This window comes from Cimex lectularius, unplaced genomic scaffold (genome assembly GCF_000648675.2).
Source record: "Cimex lectularius strain Harlan isolate CLEC.00 unplaced genomic scaffold, Clec_2.1 scaffold23, whole genome shotgun sequence".
Lineage (NCBI taxonomy): Eukaryota > Metazoa > Arthropoda > Insecta > Hemiptera > Cimicidae > Cimex > Cimex lectularius.
The window spans coordinates 2,289,392-2,316,514 of NW_019392690.1; the positions used below are offsets into that span (position 1 = coordinate 2,289,392).

The 27,123-nt window shown below is 37.1% G+C and overlaps 1 protein-coding gene across 5 annotated transcripts in view; it reads right to left on the reverse strand.

The window, feature by feature from the left end:
• The window catches only part of LOC106660920 (sodium-coupled neutral amino acid transporter 9 homolog), a 111,097-nt gene that overhangs the window by 15,206 nt on the left and 68,768 nt on the right, over positions 1–27,123 (reverse strand). For 3 of the 5 annotated variants that reach the window (XM_014383987.2, XM_014384006.2, XM_014384014.2), the window contains exons 2-3: positions 13,914–13,989; positions 2,175–2,224 (exon numbers count right to left, since the gene is read on the reverse strand). In XM_014383987.2, the coding sequence (XP_014239473.1) occupies positions 2,175–2,224; positions 13,914–13,989 (126 nt within the window). Of the gene's footprint in view, positions 1–2,174; positions 2,225–13,913; positions 13,990–14,946; positions 15,049–24,802; positions 24,967–27,123 lie in introns of those variants that run through there. The other 2 variants (XM_014383979.2, XM_014383996.2) reach the window with 2 other exon arrangements.

The window sequence follows — 27,123 nt, forward strand, 5'->3', positions numbered from 1 at the left end:
GTTCACTATTCTTAACAATCTGAACATTTTGAACACCTATCTAATAGTTCCACACCAAGATTTTGATTCATTTTAACCCTGCTTCCCCCAAGTCTTATCTTCATTTTCCCATCCTGGCAACCCTCTAATTCGCTTTAAACGTCAATGGAGTCAACTCCTCCTCTTAATCCCTATTGAGTGCCGGCATTGGTTGGTTTTGGCATGGGGCGCAATGGTAGCCATAGTGGAAGCTAACTTTGGTTCCGTAAAATGAAGTAGCGAACATGAAAGATTAACGCAGATAAATAACATATCCTGGTCCGCTTCCATTGCAGGTCAGTTATCCCACACAGCTACTCTCCGTGTTATAGTAAGTGGCCGATCTAGCCCACTGACGCTAAAAATGCAATAAAAATATGATTAAACAAAGAGGCAGTGTCAGTGAGTCGGATCGGTAGAGGAGCTCTCAATATGAAGATGATGTCGATGGGTGGCCCAGGGAGGATCTGACTCGTAGAAGAAGAGTCATCCTCATCAAATTAGCCATCAATGAGCCATCCGAGGTTTGACACTCGGACACTTTAGAGTCAGCAGGGGCATGCAGAGAAAGGTTGCTCGGTGTATCCCACCTAATTTTGGCATGCAATTCCCATATAGAAAGCGCTTAGTAATGCCACCCCATATGAGAATTATCCTTGAACATTTCATCGAATGTTTGGGCTCCCTATTCCGATTTTTGGAGGAAACAGTGTACTGATTTGTATCCCCAGCGGGCGTTGAGAGTGAACGTATTTATTAGCTTGAATTTGAATTATGAGAAGGCCGAATTATGCAGATTTGAGCTTATATAAATCATTAGAAATTGATTCGATTTGTCAACGATATGAAGATGATTAAATAGTAAATTTATGAAAAGTGATTTCTGAAGCATTTTGAAAAATAAACTGTTTAGGCATTTCACTGTCAGTGTATAACATAAAATTATTTTTTCTTGGTTTAATCAATCCAATTCTCCTTCATCTGTTTCAATTCTGTTAGCGGTTTGTATGTACTACTATTAACTTCACTAGTTTTCGTGGTCCGCTTGACCAATTGATACCTTTTAATTAATTAATGTTTTTAGTTGAGATAAAAAACTTGAAAAATGGCAAAAAGGAGGGAAAATTATCATATCATAACTTTTCCATATTGGGAACCCTCCAGGTCGCCATAGACAACGATGGCCTCCAGTCCGTGTTTTTTCCATCCTAATCCTACTGCACAAGCCCTCAAATCTGACTTCGCATTTTCAGGGAGGAAAACGAGCAAATTAAAAAAAGAAAACCACGGTTGAAGTCGTAAATTCAAAAGTCTTTCAGGAAAGTTCAGAAAATAATCGTTAATAAGGAGAATCTGTTTTTGAAATGAGAGATGCGGTTTTTTTAATGTACATGCAGTTGTGATAGATAATTCCTGGGGCTTTGCTGAGAAAATCGAACCCCTTTGTAATTACTAATTATTACCGTGAGCCGATTCTCAACTTAAACACTGGATACGCCGTTGGAAATACTTCATTAAAGCAATTGATCTTGGAGATAATCCCGTCTGGTATGATCTATCTCCAGGGTAAATTCCAGATTAGTCACTCCCATCCTTATAAGTCATTGTTCTCTTAAGAGATTCCGGACATAATCATTTTTCTCCAGGCTAAACAATGCAAGAAACGTCAAACGCGCTTTTCAGATTATGTTAAATATATCTCGTGTGCGTTACAATCCGATGGAATTTTTTCGAGTGTTTTTATTGCATTTTAATCTTTTGAAAACAACACAATTTTTGGTGTATTTGTTTGTCTTATCTTGTTATTTAATTTTCTTTTTCTTCTGTTTTCTTTTTGAAATTGTGAAAACTTTGGAGTTTTAAAATTTAATTTAGATTAATCATTAAATTGTTTTTGATATACAAAATAAACAATTCTGCTACAAAAACTTTCGAAAGCACGGAAATAGACAACGGGACCGTTTTGGCCAAGTTCGCCAACCCCGTGAAAAATTGGTCAAATAGGCTTTTCGCCCGCTTGGAAATTGGGCCAGGTTTTCGGGGCGGTTGCCGCCCCCGGCCGGGTGAAAGGACTCCCCACAGGTCGAAGGTCGTTGCCCCCGAGCCTATCGATCCGTCGCGCCCCACCCCCGCCCCCGCTCTGACGTTATACTTACATCGTCACAACGCTGCTCTGACGGGCCGCCTCCGTCCATTGCGCTTCCCCCTGCAAAGAAAAGTCAAAAATGATTAATTTAAAAATCTCAAAATTGCTTTTATAACATAGGAATAAAATAATTGTCATATTGAACATATGGCCATATCTGGACCGATCATACAGGGTGCTCGACTACTTTTACTTTGCCAGTAGATTCTACATTCAAAATCGAACCAAAAAGTCCTTATTGACTATGGTCCGAATCTCAACAGTTTCGGAGTTATGTCACTTTTTCTGATTTTTTTAAAATTTCACAACCTAGCTTCAAATAGACAATGATAACTCCAAAACTCAAAGGTTTTGGACAAACCCGTTGATACCATTGAAAAGTACGTTAAATTTCCCTTAATATGTGATCAATACTAAACTTGTAAACTTAGTGAAATAAGCGTTTTAGTAGCGAGAACTTTGAAAAAAAATTTTTTTTTCAAAGTTGAAAAACTTACTATGGTAATTCTAAACTACTATTTCCAAACCTAGAGACCAACAAATTTCAGAAAACGTACTCCATTTAATATCCTTTTTAGTGGTGCAATTGCTTTTTAATTACTTTTTTTCAAAGATGGAGAAATTGATGAAGGAAAAGAAAAAACCGCTGAAGGCTGTAAGGTGAAAAGGTTAATAATAATAAAAATTTCCTTAAGTTTTTTAAGTCTTTTTTCCATCAATTTCTTCATCTTTGAAAAAAGTAATTAAAAAAAGCAATTGCACCACTAAAAAGGTTATTAAATGGAGTACGTTTTCTGAAATTTGCTGGTCTCTAGGTTTGGAAATAGTAGTTTAGAATCACCTTAGTAAGTTTTTCAACGTTGAAAAATATTTTTTTTTTTTTAAGTTTTCGCTACTAAAACGCTTATTTCACTAAGATTTACAAGTTTAATATAGATCACATCTTATAGGAAATTTAACGTACTTTTCAATAGTTTCAACGGGTTTGCCCGAAACATTTTAGTTTTGGAGTTATTATTGTTTATTTGAAGCAAGGTCGTGAAATCTTAAAAAATCAGAAAAAGTGAAATAACTCCGAACCTGATGAGATTCGGACTTTTTAATTAAGACTTTTTGGTTCCATTTTAAATGTAGAATCTACATCTGTTCTAATCTGGCAAAGTTTGTAACTGGAGTAGCCGAACCCTGTATAAGTAAACGTTAGGTCAAAGCCATGGCTGTGGATACATTAAAAAAAATTAACTTTATACTCAGAAAAATACAAGAGCAATCTGGAACACGTAAGTTTCTAGTGTGCCTGTCATCATTGGGTTTGTTTATCAGACGCATTTTGCCTTCTCATCATCTTCAGTGGTGTATTTCGATAAATGTTCGACGTATATAAGGATTACATGCATCGAAATAGTACACAAAATCATTGATTGCTTAAAAGCAGAACGGATTTGACAGACCAAAATCGGAAATTGCCAAACTATTGTATACCATACCGCTGACAACATGGAGTACTGTCACTTGTTGATACTTGTTGATACTTGTTTAAATTTCCTCTCATGGGCTTCAGTTAATGATGATGATGAGGAGACTAGAAAGTGGACGTTTGGCCGTTCTTTCAAGAAGTATTAGGTCATTGCTGCAATTCTTTTACCCGGGTCTTCTAGGTGAAGTTACATTACTTCAATGAGCAGTTTCTTCGCATTATTGCTTAACCTACAAATGGGAACTGTACCCAACTAATACAAATATAGTGATATGTTAGCCAGATATTGGCGAGGATCCTTTAATAATAAGTACTACACTAAGAGGCAAAAAAGTGCCATGGTGATGGATGATGCTTTCGTTCCCTATGCACAACACCCTTTTGACTTATTGTGTTTCTAGTTCCTTAGTTCAGTTATTCGACGATCCTTCTCTCTAGAAGTACTAGGTAGACTGCCGTTGCTACAATTCCCTTCCCTGGGTTTTCTTTGTATCCAAAGTTATGACCCCACTAACCATGCTTCCCATTCAAAGATGATATGAGTGGCTGTTTCTTCCTCTTATTGTTTAACCTACAAATGAGAACTGTACCCAACTGCTACAAATATAGTGGTGTGTTGGCCAGATTTGGCTAAGGTTCTTTAATAACGAATTTAATAAACCGAGAGACATAAAAAGTAGCCACCCTTTATATTTTAAATTAGACAATCCGCTGTACTGATGATGATTTTGTTCCTCAGGCACAGAAGCCTTCTGGCTTATTGTATGTTCCTAGTTCTTTGGTCCAGTTAATCGACGATCCTTCTCTGAAGAAATATTAGGTTATTGACTGTCGTTGCTACAATTCCTTTCCTTGGGTTTTCTTTGTATCTAAGGTTACGGATGAAGATGATATGGGTGGTTTTCTTCCTCCTAGCAACTGGGTCATCTCGAATCCATATTATGTAAATGTTTTCTCAAATGCCAGTGACCGGTACAAAATCCTATGACTTGAGTTTAGCCTTCTCTAAGTCAAGCAGTGAGTTTGTAAATCTTCGTGAGAGTTGTTTTAACGTAAACTTACTATTTTTGTGGAGCCTAATTGAACTTTTTCTCGCTTCTCCTTGCATCAGTATTTCCAATGGAGGTAGGTTTAGCGGTTTATTGAGTGGATGGACTCATTTTGATCTGGGCGACTGATCCAGAAATTTGATCTGTGTCGGTCAGTTCAACTAGGATAAGTTTATTGGATTCAAGATTTATAAAACTAAACATCAATATTGTTTATAGTTTTTAAATGTATCGAGGTTCTTGGCTGAGTGGCTAAGGCTATTCATATCTGCAGCACTGATATGGGTTCAAATCCCGGAATATCCCACGGCTTTTTCATTGATTTGCAATATGAAAAAAAGTATTTTAATGTGGTTTTGATCATCTACCCCACTCAAACGGTAGTTGAACGAATCTGCAGGAATTATTTACTTAAAATGTATTTTTTTATAACTTTTTAAAATATGTGAAAGTCATGAGGACGTTCCCGAAGCGCAGACAAGTGCAGTAGGTGGCCAAGGGAGTATATTGTCCTTTAAGTACGTACTTAGCATAATCTCCGTGGCTGTACTTTACTTATATTTTAAATTTAAATAAGTTATTACGATATGCTTTTGAATTCGTACAAATAGTTCAATCAATTGCCATTTCTATAATTTAACGATAGCTTGACTTCATCCATTATGAATAGGGTTATAACTTCGTCCCTTGCTCAAAGTCGCCGTCAAATCACGATTGTTTTTATTCCAACCGTATATTGGCACGGAGGACTTAAAATCCCATAAAACCGATACTCCATCTAGTATTATTATGAGAAAAAGTCCGTCACTGGCATTTGAGGGGGTGGCAGAGCGTTCACCCCGAGTTCGCTCGCACTCCGCCCATAATAAAAAAAGTCTGATTCAACAAATTTTCTCAATGTTTTATAAATATTGTTATCAAGCTGTTGACTATGAATCATGCTGCGCATGTAGTTTGTTCATCGGCTCTTTATTCTTATTTTGCCCGGCTTTTTTATCTTAAAGGTGAGCAATATCAAATCGTAAGAATTCTATGCCATTGAATTCTTTATCTAAACTCATTAATGGTCTAACAATGAAGTTTTTTATTAGCTGTTGTATTGCTCTATTTTAAAAACGTTTCTCTTGTAGTTTCTGAAATTGAATTATAATCTTAGTTTATTATCTTTCCGATTATCTAGCTTGAATCATATGTAAAATTTAATGACATTTTTAGTTGTTATGTATATTATTGTTTATAATATAATTAATTTATTCAGTAAATCAACAGGCTGCACGGTTTTTGTTAATCAAGTGACCTGGGATCAAAAATAATTTATTTTCAGAAAGCCCAAAAAACCTTGTTTGACTGTGTTATGGAGAAAGTGCTTAATTAAGTCAGAACGATGACCTTCAGGAATTTACAAGCAGTTGTTTCTGAGTGATGACCAGTGAAAGTCTGGATTGACTGGAGGTCTGACCCTCCGTCCTCAGCCCATAGAACAAAAATCCCAGGTCAAACTTTCTATATTATCGCTCTTATACTTCAATATATGTTCAATATTTATTTTTTTATTTAACTGATGTTGTATTGGATCTTCTTGATTAAAGAGCATCACTAATTGGTTTCACCAAGCTTTCGGCGAATGTCCCGCCATCTTCAGGGCCTAATTTATTAAAAACAAAATTTACATGAACAGAGTTACATAACAAATCTTATATAAATATAAGATATAATTATATAAGATAATATAATTTTTTTTTAAAGTGAAGGTGAAAATGAATCTATATATTAAAAACAAAAAAAGACTTGCTTAAAGTCTAGTGACGCTCATCGGTCCATCCTTTGTTTCTTTTTTTTCATAAGTTAACACTTTTTTTGTTTTTAATATATAGATTCATTTTCACCTTCACTTAAAAAAGAAAAAGAAAAAAAAGTGCAATAAATTTAATTTTTTTTTTTAATAAGTGAAGGTGAAAATGAATCTATATATTAAAAACAAAAAAAGTGTTAACTTATGAAAAATAAGAAACCAAAGGATGGACCGATGAGTGTCACTAGACTTTAAGCAAGTCTTTTTTTGTTTTTAATATATAGATTCATTTTCACCTTCACTTAAAAAAAACAACAACAAACATGTGCAATAAATTTAATTTTCCTAACATCTGGGTAAAGTACTTAATTGTATTTTGTAATGTATTTATATAAGATTTGTTATGTAACTCTGTTCATGTAAATTTTATTTTTAACAAATGAGGCCCTGAAGATGGCGGAACATTCGCCGAAGGCTTGGTGAAACCCAGTTAGTGATGTTTTTAATTCACCTGTAAAATGACCTCAAGAAGATCCAATACAACATCAGTTTAAACTACGTAGGTCGATCAACGTCAACTAGAATTTTTTTATTTAAGTTCAATATTTTATTACAATCTGCTTTATTTGGTTGTAATTTGTAAATTGTTAATATATAGATATATTTACAATTATTTACATATTTACATTGATGGGAGCAAATATTCAATATTATTCTCCCATTTTACTTCACTGTCTATGGCTCAGAATTGATCGAGGTACCGTTTTCTTTTGGCCTTATGGGATTGGGCGAGGCTGTTGAGGTGATGGGAGAGAGTTTTATGGAACTTGATCAATTTTTTGGATCAATTTGACTTTAAGGTCCAGGTGGAGGGTCGTATTGGATGCATAATACGGATAATTTATAATTGATCCAAGGATTGATTGGAGGCGTTTAGCGGTTTCCACAGTTCTATACGTCATATAACGGTTTGTATATTGTAAGTTGGTTTTTGGACAATAGTTTGGATTGTCGTCCAATAAGTTTGTAGAGTAGACCGTAGCCTAGGTGGAAGCCTACGTAACGAACGCAATCGGATTTGGGGTTAGGAACATTGTTTTAGTATATTAATCCGTATATGTTAGCGTTCATAATTGACCGTATTAATTATTCTTTTTTATCAAGGGTGAGGTGACCCACAATGAAAAATGGCAAAAAGATAGAAAATTCGAAATGCTGAGGAGAAGGTGTCCGAGAGGATCGAAGTCACGATAGCTCAAGTGCTAAAGCAGCGGCGTATTTAGCCGAGGGTCTTGGGTTCGAATCCCGCTCGTGGCACTAGCTTTTCATTTCAACCAAAACCTTACATAAAAGATAAATGATAATTTATCTTTAGCTACGGTTTTTAAACTCGACCACACACCAAACCAAAAGGCAGTAAAATTTATTGCAAACATTTTTCTTTCCGAAATGCAATTGGGGAAGAGCCAGGAAGAAAGAAACATCTATTTTCTTGTCAGACGTATTCAGCATGATAATACATCATTTGTCGGAGCCTACTGTAAGTACAGTAGCATAATTTTTTTTTTGACTGGGGCTTCCGACATCTAGGTCATTTCAGCCCCCAACTAGGTCTATATTCTATTTACACTTTCAAACACTACATTCATACAAATAAATACATTCACTTAAATACATCCATACAGTACACTCATTCCGTTTGGTCGGTGGAGGAATATCAAGTACTCCACCGACCTATACTTAAACTGAACTAGTTTGGGGTCGATGGAGTACTTTTATAAATATTCCGCCATCGACCCCGAACACACACTCTTAAGCTCTCAACGTTCGAGGGCGATGATGACGCTATATTTCACCCTCACCCCTCGCCATTCACGCTAATAAATACATGCACTCAGACAAAACATACAGACCCAACACATAAGACATATTATATACCATAAAAAAACCCCAATTTCCCCTAAAAAGCGGAACAGGGGCATAATAATTAATTAAAATAATATAGAATCCATTTATGTTTAGTGGTCTAATTGACCATATTATTTCAATTAATTATTCTATTTATTTAACGTGAAGGTCGTGGGTTCGAATCCCGCTAGTGACACTAACTTTTTCATCTCAACCAAGTCCTTACGCACTGCTCCAAGAAGATTAAATCAGTACGGACTGCTTTTTGCCTCGTAAGAGGACGAGAATTGGCCAGAACACACGGAGTTACACGGCTCGCATTTGCTGTGTCCAAAGAGTGTAGATTTGTTCTACGATTTCCAGATGGGCGTGAAAGAGTGTGCGAAATGGAAGGTACGAAGCTTACAATTTTTCCCAGAGCCAACATTTTCAACGTAGCTCAGTGATGGTGAAATTTTGGAACATCATGCGCTGCCTATGTCCACATATCGCCGGCACAGTTCAAACTTACCTTCAACAGCATAACATCAAGGTCTTACCTGGCCAGCCCGTTCTCCAGACTTGAACCCCATCGAACATTTATGGGATAACCTCAAAAGACGAATAAGAGCACGTCCATCACTTCCTGATACACTCCACGATCTTGAAAGGACTCTTCGTGAAGAATGGGCTAACCTCCAGCAAAGAGACATTTCCAGACTTTTAGAAAATATGCCGAGGCGTCTTCGAGATGTAATTAAGGCAAAAGGAGGAAAAACGCGATATTGAAATGTTAATAAAACATCTAAAACAAAATTAAAACAAATTTTATCTGTTCGTCCTTTTTTCATTTTCTTTAGAAATTGACAGTTTTTTACTTTTTTAGATAAAGACTCAATGATTAAACATTAAAAAACGTGAAACTTTGATTAATATATAACAATATATACAAATCAAGTTATATTACAAGTGGGTGGAATTTATTGCCTGTCAGTCTATAACAATGTTTCTATAAAGAAATGTTTATGGCAAAACCTAAAGGTTTTGTGTTAAGTAGAAATTTTGTAATTAAGCCCCCGAAGTGTGAAATGTCGAGGCTACCCACTTGAATTCTCGTTTAGGCGTAAATACTTGGTGCATTACACTACAAACCGCTGACCGTCAAGATGAAGGTGAAAATCTGAGAAAGTTTCGACACTGGCGATTGTGGACCTCGCCTCGGATTTAATTATTCAGCAACTGCGTTTTTAAAATTTTGCAGGTTCAAACGTGTTGGTAAGATTCAAGATTACATAATCCCAGAGGATAATAAACAAGTTATTTTTATCACGCTGAACCATCATTGTGTCACATTTGGGTACGTTTTCACACGGGTTTGTTGAACTGCACAAACGCGTTTCGGCACTGCGCCAACTTCAGTACGGAAATTTTCATAGGAACTGTTTCAAACTACGCGTTTCCAAACTACGAACTATCTGAAGGTGCGCGTTTGAATCAATCACAGGAGTGAAGATGAACCCAATGACCCAATGCCGGTTCAGCATGAGTTCACCGACACCCAGACCAACAGACAGCATCAACTCTAAGTTTTTTATGTAAATAAATTTATAACTGCAATTATTGTGAAAGTACTATTACAATCTTAAATCTTATTAAACGTCTGAAGTTGACTTATGCTTTTAACAATGTATAGAAAACAAGCATCGTCAGATTAAAAAATCACCTGATTTCCGAGGTCGACCTCGGATGTAGGATGAAAAATAGGCCGCGGACACGGTCTGTTGGCTGAAAGAAAGACAGATATTGGGTTCATTGGTTTATAGTTAACAGAAAATTCAAACCTTGCTTCCAAGAATTTTTTATCAGGGTAAGTTTAATTTGGAAAGAACGTCAAATTACAACTTTAGCAAACTATCAATACAAATAAAATGTACATATTAACCCCATTAGATTAAGTGGCCCGATTGACAAAATAACTTCTTTCAATTAATTAATCTGTATGTAAGGTACTAGTTCATATCAACAAGCCATTGTCACGAGCGGAAGGTCGTGGGTTCGAATCCCGCTCGTAACACTCGCTTTTTTGTCTAAAGGTGGGTTGAGATGGGAAGTTGGAGTTCGACTAGATCGAAGTCACGATAGCTCAAGTGGTAGAGCAGCGGCGTATTGAACGGAAGGTCGTGGGTTCGAATCCCGCTCGTAACACTCGCTTTTTTATCTAAAGGTGGTTGAGATGGGAAGTTGGAGTTCGACTAGATCGAAGTCACGATAGCTCAAGTGGTAGAGCAGCGGCGTATTGAGCGGAAGGTCGTGGGTTCGAATCCCACTCGTAACACTCGCTTTTTTATCTAAAGGTGGTTGAGATGGGAAGTGTCCGTGTGGATCGAAGTCAATATAGATCAAGTGGTAGAGCAGCCGCGTATTTAGCCGAAGGTCCGTGGTTCGAATCCCACTCGTGACGCTGGCTTTTTTAATCCAACTAATACCTTACATAAAGATTAATTAATCGAAAGTACATATTAACAACGAATAAGATAGTAAAACTGATGCAAATATAGTTTTCACACTAGATTTTTAATTAAATTAAAAAAAACGTTATGTATATCATATCAATATAAATCGAAGGTCACGTTTTGTTAACTTGTGCATAAAATCCAAGAAAAATCTTCTATGGAATGTAAAGACACTTAAATGGACGATATTCTCTTGCGTAATCCGTCTATCGATGTCAATCACCCAAACTATGCTTAATTGTCTGGACAGTTGACGCCCGCTATTGGCGCGTAGATTTTCCATCGGACATTGCACGGCTGTCTCTTACGAATTGACTGTCTGGAAAAATATCCCATCAACAGTGAACCCAGTGAAAATGCCGAAAAAGTTCAACTCAATGAAAATAGGTAGACCAAGAAACCAAAGTAAGGATTCATCACCTCCCATACCAGATACTGAACGTGAATTACTGATGCATAAACTTCCAGTATTAGTGTAATAAATTTGCAAATACAATAGTCTATTACAATACACTAATCCACTAAGCTATTAATCTTGGTGAATTATAACAATAATTTCTAGAGACGAGGGAGATAAATAAATACATACAAATAAATGAGAGGCAAAAAGTGGCCACCCTTAATATTTTTACTTGTTGCTTATTTTTAAAGAAAAATATAAGATATCTAAATGAACAAACCAAACAAAAAATTAAACTGAGTAAAACAGCTTCACTAAAAATTCCAATTATTTATACTTGTATCTATGGTTTTCAGTTGAGTTGAAAAAGTAGCGTCACGAGCGGGATTCGAACCCACGACCTTCGACTCAATACGCTGCTCTAACCACTCGAGCACTCAACACTCCTCGACTCAACCTACAACCGTTAGGATTTCCCTCTTTTTGCCATATTAAAAAATGAAAATATGGCAAAAAGAGGGAGAATAATTGGAGTAGGTTGAGATGAGCAGTTCGAGTCGGAGGGGATCGAAGTCCCTACAGCTCAAGCGGTTGGGGCAGCGGCATATTGGCCAAAGCTTGTGGGTTCGAATCCCCCGCTGGTGACGATAATTTTTCATCTCAACCAAAAACCTTACATAAAAAGAATAATTAATATGGTCAATTATGACCACTTGGCAAATATGGATTAATGAAGAAAATGTACAATTCAGTGCGGAGTATTTCCTTCTCTCTGTTGATCACCGCTTGCATTCGACGTGGCATACTTTTTATGCGTTTTTGCATGTAGTGATGTGGAATATTTTAATATTCATGGTCATTCTTAATTCCAAATTCTCTGGCATTAATAGTCGACTTTGTACCCTTTTTTGTATCATTTGCATCATTCATTACAATGATGTTCGATAGGGTTTAAGTCCGGACTATATGCTGGCCATTCCAGACATTGAAATGACGCCAGTTCCAAGTCACCAACAGATCCTACAATCTTATCTGTTGTCATGCATAAAAATAAAACCCTTGCCTATTAGTGGCATAAATGAACAACATATCTTCAATGTATCGCGCAGCTGTGAGGAAACCATCGATGAAGATCAAGTACGACCTTCCATAAAAATGTCTGCCGAAACCATAACATCGCCGCCTCCATAGGTTCTCCGGAGTGAAAATGTATGGGCTAGGGAACCCTCGATGAAGATCAAGTTTGCGCGACCTTCCATAGAAATGCCTACCGAAATACCATCTTCGTAGCTTCTTAAACTTAGCTTAACCGAGTTGTTCTGCGCCTTGTTAGAAGTTCGGGACCAAAGGCAAGCTTTCCCCCACGTAATCCAATTTCTGAATGTCTTCGCCTTACAGTGCGAAAACTGACATTAACATTTCTTACTTGTTGAAATCGTAGTTTGATTTCAACAGCGGTAGAATTTCGATTACGGAGTACATTCGATACAATAAAACGATCGACTCTGAGCTGTGACATGATGGTCATCTTATCCATGTCTTCTTGAGTAACCTCCGGTATCTTGGTAGCGATGGAAGAAGACTCTTCGGACAGGTGTTCCGGGATTATTAAGCACCCTGGCCACGTACGCATGACTTCTTCCATCTTCCAACAATGCTATAATACTAGGCGAATCTGTACCACCTAAAATCATCACTCAAACAAATTTGAAACTTAACAACGGTACAACTTTAAAATATCTAACCACCGGAACGTTAGAAAGAAGCTTTACAGAAAAACCAATAAAAAAGAAATTGACTTTTTAAAGAATTCTTGACAAAATCCAATTGTAAACACAAGTGGGAGATTTTATCTGTTTTATTTACCTCTAATCCTTTAAACAAGACCTAACATTGTTATAAGATAATCAACCAATGGAGGCTTGTCTAAGAGATAATTAAAAATATTAAAAGTGGCTACTCTTTTTGCCTCTCAGTGTATATGTTGCGTATTTGTAGTTAAGGAATAAAACAAATAAAAAAACATGCATAAATTAAAGCATGAAAACATATATTTAATGAGTATAAAATGAATATAGATATTTGTATGTGAGTGTGTGTGAGAGAGAGAGAGAGAGAGAGAGAGAGAGAGAGAGAGAGAGAGAGAGAGAGAGACTGCATTGGGGGTAAATTTGGTTTTGTAATAAACCATTGGGATCGGAGCATTATAATTTTATTTTCGTCGGAAGCTTTTCAAATCAAATTTACATAGAATGGAACGGACGATATAAATCTGCTAGTTCAATTTAACTTAGCATTGACAAGAGCGTAAATTGGCTTTTGGCGCAAAGTTCGGGACCAGTTCATTTTCTTGTTGTACTTTTAGAAATATTCCGTTAACTTAAGCATTTTGTTAATGTTTTAAATTTGTATTTGAACGTTTAAAATTTTTCAAGCCTTCGACGCTTCATCTCAGGCCTTTGAGAATGGAAGCTTTTTGTACAGAAATCTTAAACCTGCCAAGGCCAACTTTTCTTACTTATCTCTGTTAGTCCTTTTATTTTTATCTTTCTTGTAGATCTCTTTGTATAAACACGTTTCGTTTTTTATTCTCGACACCTGCGTTTCATGTAAAAGTATGAAATTGCTCACCTTTGAGTTCCCTGTTTCCATTATCGGTCTGTCTGCGATTGCGATAAAATAGGGCGAATCCTGACTAAGGGTCCTCCTATAAAACAAATAACAATACATCATTTTAATACATAGGCTAATAAAAAAAAGACAAAAATGTGATAAATTTTGGTTTTAAGGTTCGACGAGTGATGGAAATATGTTTTTTTTTTTTTCAATTAAAATTTACAGCTCTAGCTTATTGTTGTTAAGTAAGTTTGAAAAAATTTATATTATTACAAAAATTGTTTTGGTAAAAAATAAAATAATATATAATAAATATTGTCATTAAAATTGATCGAAAATTTCTGGAGTACAAATAGTACACATACTGTCTGCCAAAGAAATAAAACGTAATAAAATTGATCTAGAATTCCCGGACAAATCGTACCAACTTCATAACACAGGGTTGATTTTGGACTGTTCTAAAATCACTGTGTTGTCCTATCAGTATTTTTCTTTGAAAAACAAAAATCAAACGTTCTTTTTATTGTTATCTACTATTTCTACATATTACGTGATAATACTTTTAAAGAAATCTATATCTATTTGTTAAATGATGTAACATATTTGCTGTCTACATTATTTTAATATTTTATGTCTATTTTTGTCAAAACCGTCGGTCGCTTGGCTGGAATGGTAATGTAAGCTTCTTATAATATTCTTACAAATTTGAAACACTTTTGGTAAAAGAAACCGGTTGAATGATTCCAAAATGGTGGAACTTGAGTTTGCTTTAGCTGCTCAAGGGTGAGTTTTGAAAGCTGTATGAAATGAAATTCACAAAGTGAGACGGATATTTCGATCATAGTAATATCAGATTTATTACAAACAAACAGTCATATTAAATTAAAAAAATATATATTGAGTATTGTTTTGAACATTTTGGTATCAAGGAGCTTAAGCCTGTTCCGCTAAGAATTTGATAACAAAACGAGAAGAAATTTGATGAATTGTGACTTAAAATGTCTGGAATGTTAAAAAGGTGGGTAAAAGTCGTATTTTGAAATCTTACTTCGAAAAGTTATGTGAATAAAATATGACTTATTTTCGTAACTGGAACCTCTTTCAGGATATGATAACCGGCCGGACAGTCCCTTCGAACTGATTCGGTTCGAGTTAGAATTTCTAGATTTGAACGATTCTGCTGATTGGGATTAATACCCATTGCCAGGGTCAATTAATTCAAATGTTTCAATGGCGTTTCGTGATCGGGTGATCGGCCAGTTAAAATACACTCTTGAACTGCGATGATTTGTTTGAAATCCGGTTCTCACTCCGCAACTTGTTTGCTAAGACGAAGGAAGGCCCAGTATTAAGTGCTTGCAAAGGTATGCTAGTTTACTTTACAGAAAAACTATCCAAGATTCACCTTAAATTCGATCTTTTGATTATCTAGTTAGTTTCACATTTTATCATCCGCTCTAGAGAACAGTGAGTATTGCTGGGGTGCGTTCGTGGATGTGGCTCAGGGTTTCCACAAGGCCTGGCACCCAGGCAACCTGTATAAACGTCCTACCTATCTTATTTAACTGACCGCTGATTCTGAGTGAGGTGCGGCGATGGTAGATATACCAAAACAAGTCGTCCGACAAGGGAGCATTCTCGGTCCCACCCTGTGTACCATTTATACTGTTGATTTTCCTATACATCCCTACACCATCACGGACGTCACAGCGAGTTGGTCTTTAACCTATCTAAGCAACTTCCAACATACAAAAACACATTGAGTTTATAACTGGTGCGAAAACTGCAGGAAAAGACTGAGTGGAAAAAATGTACTGCACATCAACAAAGAGGACTTCCACTCATGTCAGAAACAGATCTACAAAGACTTCAGCTATCAAAACGCAATTCGAGTGAGCTGTGGAATGCCAAGCCATTCAATCCACTGCATACTTTTAATCAAAAGTACTCAGACAAATAGTCAAACGTCACGATCTTTACTGTCTACGACCTCAACTTTCTTTTTGACAACGAACTGATCCAATCCGTATTTCAATCGCGCAACAGCAAGCTTTCGATCCATCCTAACCCTACTGCACAAGCGTCTTTTCACTATGTCAAATCTGTCTGCGCATTTGCATGTCGTAAAGTCTGACTTCAAACTGTATACCATTTATACATACTGCTGACTTTCCGATTCCATTGTCACCTGTCCGGATGACAGTACAATTTTATCTTCTAATTCAAATCCTATCCAAGCAACTTCCAAAAACGCCTTTATTACATCAAAGACTGACAAGACAAGAATGAAGGAAACATGTTAGGACAATTCCTGTACAACATCTTGGACAACTATGAAGACTTCTATTACTGAAATATATTTTGACCGTCAAAACTCAATTAACTGCGACCACTTTGGACATACGGAGTCGAACAGTGAGTTTCCGCTAAGCCATCCAATATCCATCACATCCAAGTGCCGGCGTTGGTTGGTTTTGCATGGGGCGCAATAGTAGCCATAGTGGCACGTTGTGTTAGGAAGCTAACTTTGGTTCCGTAAAGTGAAGAAGCGAACATGAAATATAAGAACAACTGATTAACGCAGTAAATAACATATCTTGGTCCGCTTCCATTGCAGGTCAGTTACCCCCCACAGCTAATCTCCGTGGTATAGTAAGTGGCCGATCTAGCCCACTGACGCTAAAATTGCAATAAAAATATGATTAAAGAAAGAGGCAGTGTCAGTGAGTCGGATCGGTAGAGGAGCTCTCAATATGAAGATGATGTCGATGGGTGGCCCAGGGAGGATCTGACTCGTAGAAGAAGGGTCATCCTCATCCAATTAAGAATGAGCCATGCGAGGTTTGACACTCGGACACTTTAGAGTCAGCAGGGGCATGCAGAGAAAGGTTGCTCGGTGTATCCCACCTAATTTTGGCATGCAATTCCCATATAGAAAGCGCTTAGTAATGCCACCCCATATGAGAATTATCCTTGAACATTTCATCGAATGTTTGGGCTCCCTATTCCGATTTTTGGAGGAAACAGTGTACTGATTTGTATCCCCAGCGGGCGTTGAGAGTGAACGTATTTATTAGCTTGAATTTGAATTATGAGAAGGCCGAATTATGCAGATTTGAGTTTATATAAATCATTAGAAATTGATTCGATTTGTCAACGATATGAAGATGATTAAATCGTAAATTTATGAAAAGTGATTTCTGAAGCATTTTGAATAATAAACTGTCAGTGTATAACATAAAATTATTTTTTCTTGGTTTAATCAATCCAATTCTTCTTCATCTGTTTCGATTCGGTTAGCAGTTAGTATGTACTACTATTAACTTCACTAGTTTTCGTGGTCCGCTTGACCAATTAATATCTTTCAATTAATTAATGTTTTTAGTTGAGATAAACAACTTGAAAAATGGCAAAAAGGAGGGAAAATTCAAAGGGTGGGGTTGAGATGGAGAATTGGTGTCCGAGTGGATCGAAGTCACGATAGCTCAAGTGGTAGAGTAGCGGCGTATCTAGCCGAAGGTCGTGTGTTCGAATCCCGCTCGTGACACTTACTTTTTTATCTCAACTAAAAACCCTAATTAATTGAACCACTATTAACATTATTTAGTGAATAACTTTTACTAATGAAATTCGTAAAGATACGACTTATCAATATTGAATAAATCTCAAGTAAGTTGTTTATTTGGTAAAATTGTTATTAATACAAGACAAGAGAACGGGAAAACATCAAAACCACTTCAGAATGTTATGGCAACGTTGAGAGGATCGGAAAAGCTCATTCTCGGGAAGTTTGATCTCCTACACGATTTCTGGTAAAATTATAAACCATTAAACGCTACTTCCGGAATGGCACGATTTTAAAGTTAACCCACTTTTCACTTCAACTTCAGATCATTTTCTTGTCCCTCTTTCCAGTCGGTTTTGTATCTTGACGAAATACCAAAGAAAACTTGAAGTTATGAGTTTCGATCAGTATAGTTTGTAGTAAAATTGAAATTACTGGGATAAAATTCAATTCAAACATTAAACCATTCCTTAATTGATTGTTCATTTAAATTGTTTGTTTCAAGAGCCATTGGAGGGTGGCCGAAAAATAAAAATTCTTGAAGTTTAGTTGATTTCCCCCCCTTCAAATTCAATGAAAAGCTAAATATTTTCTCCAAACTGTACACGATGATCTATTGGCTATACGCTCTTTAATATCAAAGGACTCGATAATTCAAAATTGTCCTTTTTTTCTCAGAAAGCTGGAACTATGGTTGATATAGATGTCAAGGAATTCCGGAGATGACCTTTTTTTTTAATAAAAACGCACACAACGCCTGGCTTCAATGACGAGACGATAAATGCGCGATATGCAGCTAATTTTTCCGCTTCCTCGACCTCATCGAAAAGATCGGAGAGGAAAAATCCATTTTGTTGATAAAGATAATTTTTTTAAAGAATTGAATAAATCCCATTTGGGCAATAGATCGTGATGATTATGATTCATCAAGGTTTGTTGGCCGATCGAAACGGAGCAAGGCGTCAGCCAATTCCGCGACCACTTGTTTATCATCGAAAAGAACAATGAAATAATCAGATCGGTTTCGGCCGATTTACGCGTCAAAACCGGTCAACAAACGCTATCTCTATTGCCGGATTCTTTTCGACCCTGGCTTGAGTGGGTATGAACTGGGAAGCACCTGGTTAAATCGATAACAACTTTCCTTATTTTATTTGAGTTCTGTTTTTCTGTCTGATTGTTGGTTTTGCAAGACAACAAATTTGTCGTGAATTATCTAATTTTAATATTGGGTTTGAAACAGTACGCAACTTCCTATGGCATTCAAACACTCAGCGGTTCAAAAGAAATGATCGTTAATAAATAAAACAAAAGAAGGGCCGATCAAAGAAGGGAGGTTTTTGAATCGAATCCGGTTATCAAGTTACAGCAAGAGTTATGAGGCCAGACAGTTTCGACCGACCAAAAACTAAAAGGAAACGGTACATCATACAGCAAAGGAAAAGAACACGGAAAGCCGAATCCTCAGACAGTGAAGGGGAGCTTTCCACCACAGCATCCATTATAGAGGCAAACAACGTCAGAGGGCAACTTGCCCAATATCTGATCGAGCCGGCCAATAAATGCCCTAAGCCGGCATGCAAAGTTATTATGATGGCCGTGGACAAGCTAGTAGGCATGCTTGGCCAAGCCCTACACAAAAACGCCAGCCTAAGCGCAGCGCTAGCCGCCTCACAACCCAGGATTAATGACGCGCGGAGCACGGCTGACATCGTTGTAGAAGCACTCGTGCCGGCTATAAAAAATATAGCCGAAGAGTTAAGGCTCGCCCCGGCGAAAGGACTCTCGCCCATTAAAACTGTGGTCAGCGAACTGAACAAGTGCGTTGACCAACTGAAAACGAAGGACGTCGCCAAACCACGCCCAAAACCGAGGAGAGCAGCTAACCCCAGCCGGGTTGCAAATAAGCCAGCGGAAACAGCCCAAACCTCGGCTACACACGAGACAGAAGGAATTTGGGCCCAAGTAGTAAAGAAAAGAGGGGGGCCAGAGCCGGCGCGCCTAAACCTCCTCCCCAAGACTACAAAGCTCTTTTGGATAAGAGCGTGAAAAAGGCCACCGAAGAACGACAGAAGTTGATCTTCGTCGACCCCATGAGCGAGATGGACCAGGCAGAGGTGCTGAAGCGCACCAAGCAGGCCATCAACCCAAGGGAGACCAAGGTCAGAATCGATGACATGAGAGTGACAGCTAAAGGCGGCGTCGCAATAAGAGCCTCGACGAGTGCTGACTGTCGCGCAATCCTCGATAGCCTTAAGTTCCACCAGGTAGGCCTTAAGGTTCACACAGTGGGAAAGAGAAACCCGAGACTTTTGATACTTCGAGTACCCAAGGAGGACAAGCCGGAGGAGCTGACAGCCCAGCTAGCGGAAAACAACCCTGGCTGGACTAAAGAAGCAATACGGCCTCTCTACACCCTGCGCTACGGAGGAGCCAGCAGACAAGACTCCCAGTTCGTGTCATGGGTGGTAGAGGTTGACCCGCAAACTTGGAAATCAGCCCTCAACAGAGGTCGGGTCAATCTGGATTACCAGACCTGTGCAGTAAAGGAATACCAGGGAGTTACACGGTGCTACAACTGCCAGGCGTACGGACACGTGGCCGCAGCCTGCCCCAAAAAGGAGCCAATCTGCGGAAACTGCGCCGAACAGCACGACACAAGAAGCTGCAAAAGTAGCACGCTAAAATGCGCCAACTGCCACCGGGCGGGAAGACGCAGTAGCCATCGTGCGGGCTCGCAATATTGCGAAGCTCAAATAAGAGCAGTGGCAAACGCGAAATGTGCCACCAACTACGGCGAGGTACCCGAACCGCAGCAAATGCAGGCCGATAACGAGAGCATAATCAGCGTAGGATGAGTAATCCAAATCGTACTCAAAATGCGTGCCTAAAGATAGCACAGCTGAACTGCCACAGCTCTCAGGCAGTGCAGGCTGAGGCAAGGGCCTTGACCCAGCAGCTGGGAATCGACATATTCCTGGCGCAGGAACCATGGAAGCTCGGCTTAGACGGAGCTATGGGGCTTGCTGCCAGGGTGGTCAAACTGGATGTTGAGGGAATGGCAGCTGAGACGGGACGGCTCTCCCAAGGGTCGTCACACGTACGAGCTATTCCCCAACATTAAAAGCCGACTGAAGATGAAACATCTCCAAATCGACCACTACACGTCGCAGCTATTAACGGGACATGGAGACTTCGCCGCAAAGCTCCATTCCTTCGGACTTAAACCTAGTCCGTTGTGCGACTGTGGCGAAGAAGAAACGGTAGAACATGTCCTCCTCAGTTGTCCAAAACACGTCGTTCCACGTGTATGCTGGCTCTTCGAAATAAATGAGCAGACGGCGACTATGGGTGCCATAGCAGCAGCGATCACCACACGAGCGAAATGTAACGCAACACAAAAGATGTGGAAAAGCGTTATGAGACAGAAAGGATGGCCGACATAAAGACAGCCGAATAACACAGCTACAGATAAAACATCAGAAAAGCCTATACCTCCTCCACCTGAACATCCCGAGCGAGCCGCCTCCGCGAGGCCCATCCCGGACGCAGTGAACTAAACTGTGACAAAGAGCTCGCCAGGTGGAGTAGAGATGCGACCGTCTAACGGAGAAAGAACGATCATAGCTTCCGTCTATAATAGAAAAAGCTATATAGCAGCGCAAGCCAAGAAGCTGCAAAGAGCCAGATATGGCTTAGGAGCGGCAAAACAAAAAGGCACAGACGGTACATCATACAGCAACCATAAAACATGTTAATAAAATTATCTAATTAAAAAACTGGCCATGCGACGAAGAATAAATAAATAAAATAATAAATTTAATAAGTTAAGTTATTTATTATAGTGCATGTAAAAAATATTTATTTATCGATTTATTTATTAAAGAATATATATACGTATATATATTTAAACAGCTAATTGTAATTTGAAAATTTTTAGTATATATCTGATGCGGAATTAATTAAAGATTTTTCCATGGACCAAAGATTTAAGAACTTGTTGTTATAATAACACACATAAGAACATTAAGGAATAAAAGGAAACACAAATGAACACAAAGGAAAGAAAGGAACATAAAAGGTATACAGAGGAATAAAAACTGGAACACAAAGAAACACAAATGGAACAAAAAAGATAAAACCCCCACTCCAGGTCCCGATCAAGCTTCTCCGCGCGGTCCATCCCAGACGTTATAAGTTTATCTGACTAATGCTTGATGGAGCTTAGGGTTACGACCTTCGGGCAGTGCTCTACGATAGAGCCCAATGACTCTAAGGAGCAGAGAGTAAAGAAACAAAAGATCAAACGGTACATACAGTAACCGTGAATCAAATTAGGCTTGATTTGCCTGGCTATATCATATGCGAAGTGTGATAGTTGAAAATTATTGAATTTTTAAAATAAGTCATATAAAAGATAATTTCATAGCCAGATTAGGCCATTCTTTTCATATAATATTTCAGAACTGATCAACTTATTTACCTGCAATGCTTACTTACCTATAGCGCATGTAAAAAATATTTATTTATCTATTTATTTGGATAAAATAAGAAACATATTAGAAAACATAGTAACAGAAAGGAATAAAAGGGAACACAAATAAGCACGAAGGAATACAAAGGAAAAGGCAGAGAAATACAGAAGAATAAAAATGGAACACAAAGGAATACAAATGGAACAAAAAAGAACACAAACGGAAAAAAATGAACAAAAAACCCATTCCAAGTCCCGATCTAGCTCCTTCTCGCGGTCCATCCTGGACATTTAAGCTTATCTGACTAATGCTTTATGATGAAGTATAATAGGGTAACGACCGTATGGCAGTGCAAAGTGCGAAGCAAATCTACGTTAAAGCCCCAAGGAACACAAAATTTGAATGATTGAATTTTTGAATTAAGTAATATAAAAAAGACTTTTATAGCAAGATTAGGCCTTTCTTTTTCGTATATTATTTCATAACTGATCAACTTATTTATCTATACTGCTTATATACCTATAATTGATTAACTTATTTACCTATGGTGCTTATAAAAAATACATTTTGATTTATCTAATTATTTATTGAATAATGTGTATATGTTTAACCAACTAATTGTAGCTTTGAATGTTTATAGTATGCGAAATTAATTAAACATTGTAGCCACGAACCAAAGATTTAAGAACTGTTCTTATGGTAACACACGTATAAACTATAGGAACATATTAGGACAGATAGGAGCAGAAAGGAATAAAAGGGAACACAAAGGAAAAGAAAGGAGCACAAAAGGAATACAGAGGAACAAAAATGGAACATAAAAGAAACACAAATGGAACAAAAAAGAACACAAATGGAAAACAAAGGAACACAACAAAAAAACCAGCTTCAAGTCCCGTTCAAGCTCCTCCGCGCCGTCCATCCTGGACGTTTAAGTTGATCTGACTAATGCTTGATGGAGTACAGGGTCTAGCAGTGCAAAGTGCGAAGGGAATCTCCCGTAGAGCCCAATGAGGCTGATGAGCGGAGAATAGAGAAAGAAAAGAACAGACGGTACATCAAACAGCCTGTATCAATATTTTTCGAAACCTGCCTGGCTATATCATATGCGAACTTTGATAGTTGAAAATTATTAAATTTTTGAATTAAGTCGTATAAAAGAGAATTTTATAGCCAGATTAGGCCATTTTTTCATATATTATTTCAGGTCTGATCTGGCGTCTCATTTGACTAAATAAATGATATTTAAGATCACAATAATGACTACTTTTGTATCGGCATGCTTTGGGATTTAAGCCTTTAAGCTTGCATGTTTCAATGATTAATTGAATCCAAAGAAGATTTCTTGGCGGAAGGATTAAATCGAGCTTATCTCCCAAGTATGCGATTGTCGGTTTTTCAAATCAGTGTTTATATTAATAATTAATTTAGTTTTTTAAACTACCCCATGACAGGCAAAGGGCAAAGAGTTCTAGCTAATCGGAAGATCGGTCATTTTACGATATCAGCCTCGTCAACTGTGTCAATTTGTGCAAAAATGTTTATCACTGTTATATATGCAATTAGAGATCAACCTTCAAGATTTTAATTATAATAAGAAAAATAGACAATTCCTTCATCGAGCAGTCGAGGAGTATATTCCCTTCATCAAAACCCTGAAACTATAATTACTAATATAAAAAATTAATAATTTTGTCCAAATTAAATTTAAATAATAAGTACACTATCCAAAATTCTAAAACCTAGTTCTTTTTCGTTCTAATAAGAACAAATTAAGAGGTAAATTTAAATTTCATAAGAGCTTATAAATACACAGTAGGTACATTAGTAATTACAGTTTCTTCGATCTGATAAAAGAGACATATATTTTCATATTTAACACAAAATTAAAATGTTTATCCACTTGACCAAATATTCGATCAAAGATATCAGAAAAAAATTGCAAAATGTCATTAGGAAAGTTTCAATAAAATCCAATAAACACTCAAACCGAAAACTCCAAAATTTAGTCATTCTTTAAATATTGGAGATTATTTCCAGAAGAAGACAATTCATTTTTTGACATGTAAGGCTGACAGACACAGTGATGATGGCGAAATATCTAAGGCAAAATGATTTTGAACTGCGAAATTTCAAAATAAACCCATCCGAAATTTATTTTCAACAAAGTGAATTAATTTGTTTAATTTATGTTTAAATAAAGAAAGAATAATTGGCATTCTAGTTCACTTTGTCACAATGATGATGAGCTTCAATCATAACCACATCAACACGTATGACAATAAAATTTAACCAATTTTATTTTTTAATTTATATAATGAAACAGTTTATGACTAAATTAAAACAAAAAGATCGTGTTTTAACTTAATTACTGACCTAATAAATCATAAAAATTTAGATGGGTGTTTGCTTTTAGCTTTTTATTTATGAAAATATAATTTGAGTCGAAATGAAGGTTTATTTTTACTTTTTTATTTTTATTATACTTCTCTTATAGATTTATAATTTGTTATTTCACTATTGAAATAATAAAAATGTCTTTTGGTACAGTTTCATTTTTATTTTATCTGGGGGTTATTTTAATTTTATTACTGCTATAAATTTCATTATTTTGAAGTAGATTTTTGTATAGGAAGTTTTAATAAATTGCCTTTTACTTAAAATTGTAAAAAAAATGTTAAATATGATTTTTAGTTGTTTTTTAAGTTTTCAATAAAAATCCAAAAATGGTTGTAAAAGTTAGGGGGTTCTTTGTTTATTAAGATATTTACTTGGTCCAACCAGTAGACATGTTTTGTCAGATTTGATTTAAGTACTTGAAGATAGTTAAAGTGGTATTTTGTGAGGGTGGAAGCGGGACTTACCAGAGACTTCTGGGGGCGGTGCCGAGGAGTGGTCGGCTCTCTTCGGCGAGCGACATGGTCCGCCTTTCCCTGAAAGGCTTCCAGTCGCTGGACAAACTCATGCTGCTGGAATCGGACTGCAGTCGCGTTATGTTTCTACTGAGGACGTGCCGGTTATGTAACTCAGGCCCCCTCCAAGAGTCCCTCCGTATCGGCGAACAGGCCGGTTCACGATTTTTAAAGGATGGACCATGCCCTAGTAAACACGAGATACCGGCCAAGGCTTTACCTCCTGGATTTTTTGAACTGCCGCCTTTTTTTAAATAGGAAAAATTCCAAACGACGCCGAAAAATGGTCACATCGACGTTAGAAGGTGGGTTAGGGTGGCAAACACTAACATATTTTATACAAATAAAAATTATGTTCAATTTTAATTATGCGATGGTTACTAATAGAACAATTGCAATAATATAAAATATGCAATTTAGAAATTCGGTTTTAACACCTAGGAAAAAACTACTATGACGATCCGTTATCAATCAGATCTGACCCACTTCCATCCAAATCATTCTTAAGGTTTTATCAGTTATTTACTACAGTAAAAATTTTGTATCAAAACTAACTTGAAACCGATTTAATCAGAATGAAACCAATTTTGTGCTAGATTGGCTTAAATTAAAAAGAAAGTTGCTCCAAAGTCTACTGAGAAGAGGGAAAACAGCCATTTGGTGGACTTTTTTCAGTTTTATTTATTAAATTCTGAAGAGAGTATTTTTATATTACATATTATAATTTATTTAATCCGTTATATTTAGTGTTATATTGACCAAATTACTTCTTTCAATTAATATACTTTTTATGTAAGGTTTTGGTTGAAATGAAAAATGGCCAAAAGGTGGAGAAATTCGAAATTGTAGGTTGGGATGGGAGTTGGTGTCCGAGTGGATCGAAGTTACGATAGCTCAAATGGTAGAGCAGCGGCATATTGAGCCGAGGGTCATGGGTTCGAATCCCGCTCGTGGCCATAGCTTTTTCATTTGAACCAAAATCTTACGTAAAAATATTAATTATAATTTTTCTTTAGCTTGATACGGATTTCATCTCGTCCACACACAAAACCAAACAGGCAATAAAATTTATTGCAAAACTACACAATGATAATACATCGTATGTCGGAGTCTACTGTAAATACAGTACCAATTTTTTTTTTTTTGTATACCAGGGACTGGAGGAGCACTGCAGCTGAGCTGTACAGCTTATTGTACTTTATCCCTGGCTTCATATTTTTGGGGGAGGGCTCGCAACAGAAGTGTGAACTTGAGCCCCCGTTGTACCGGTGTTCTTTCATCGAAGAAACTCATTTTTGAAGGGGGTTGGGACCAAATCGCTGAGATCCGATCGCGCCCCTTCCATTGATCAGTGCCGTGTCAATTTCTTTCAATTGCGGCCACCGGTCCCCTTAGGCGTCAGAAAAAGTCCAGAGGCGACGGTGGGGATCGAACCCACGACCGCGGGATCTATTAGCCGAGAGTCTGACGCCTTAACCACTCGCGGCCCCCCTACCTAATAATTAATTAAAATAATATAGAATCCAATGTGTTTAGTGGTCTAATTGACCACATTAATTACTTCAATTAATTATTCTGTTTATGTAAGGTGAAGGTCGTGGGGTCGAATCCCGCTCATGACACTAACTTTTTCATCTCAACCAAGACCTTACATTAAAAGAATAATTAATTGAAATAATATGGATTATATTTATTTGTGCTAAATGAATACTACTTAAAGTATTCTTGAGCAGTGTAAATGGGCTGGTTGAAAGTTTTTTATTTATTTAACTTGATGCCAAAAATAAATGACCGACATCCGCACAAGTCCAGTACTTTCTGTCCATCACATGAATGATCGGAAAAGACCGAACCACAATACATCTTCACAAACGAATAGGCATCAATAAGAAATAACACGCACAATTAGCTATTCAAAAATATTAATAATATTTTCCAATCAAAAAGGACCATCTTTGGGTCGTAAGTGTTATTACAAACATGTTTTTTGTGTGGTTTCGAAAAAAAAAAAAAATTCATGCGTCAGATCAGAAACTATCCGATTACATTTTTATGTTTTCCCACTTTCGGTTCGTTACATAATCCAATATTTGAAAATAATCCCTAATGGATTACAGTTCACTCAATTTTTAATCGCACTTTTTAATCACAATTTAATGAGAATGTAGGAAATAAAATAAATCCTAAACAACTATAATCACAAAAACAAGAAATCTTTTTGACATAAAACAAATTCCATTGTTCAACCTGGTCTTTTACAATAATGCAAATGG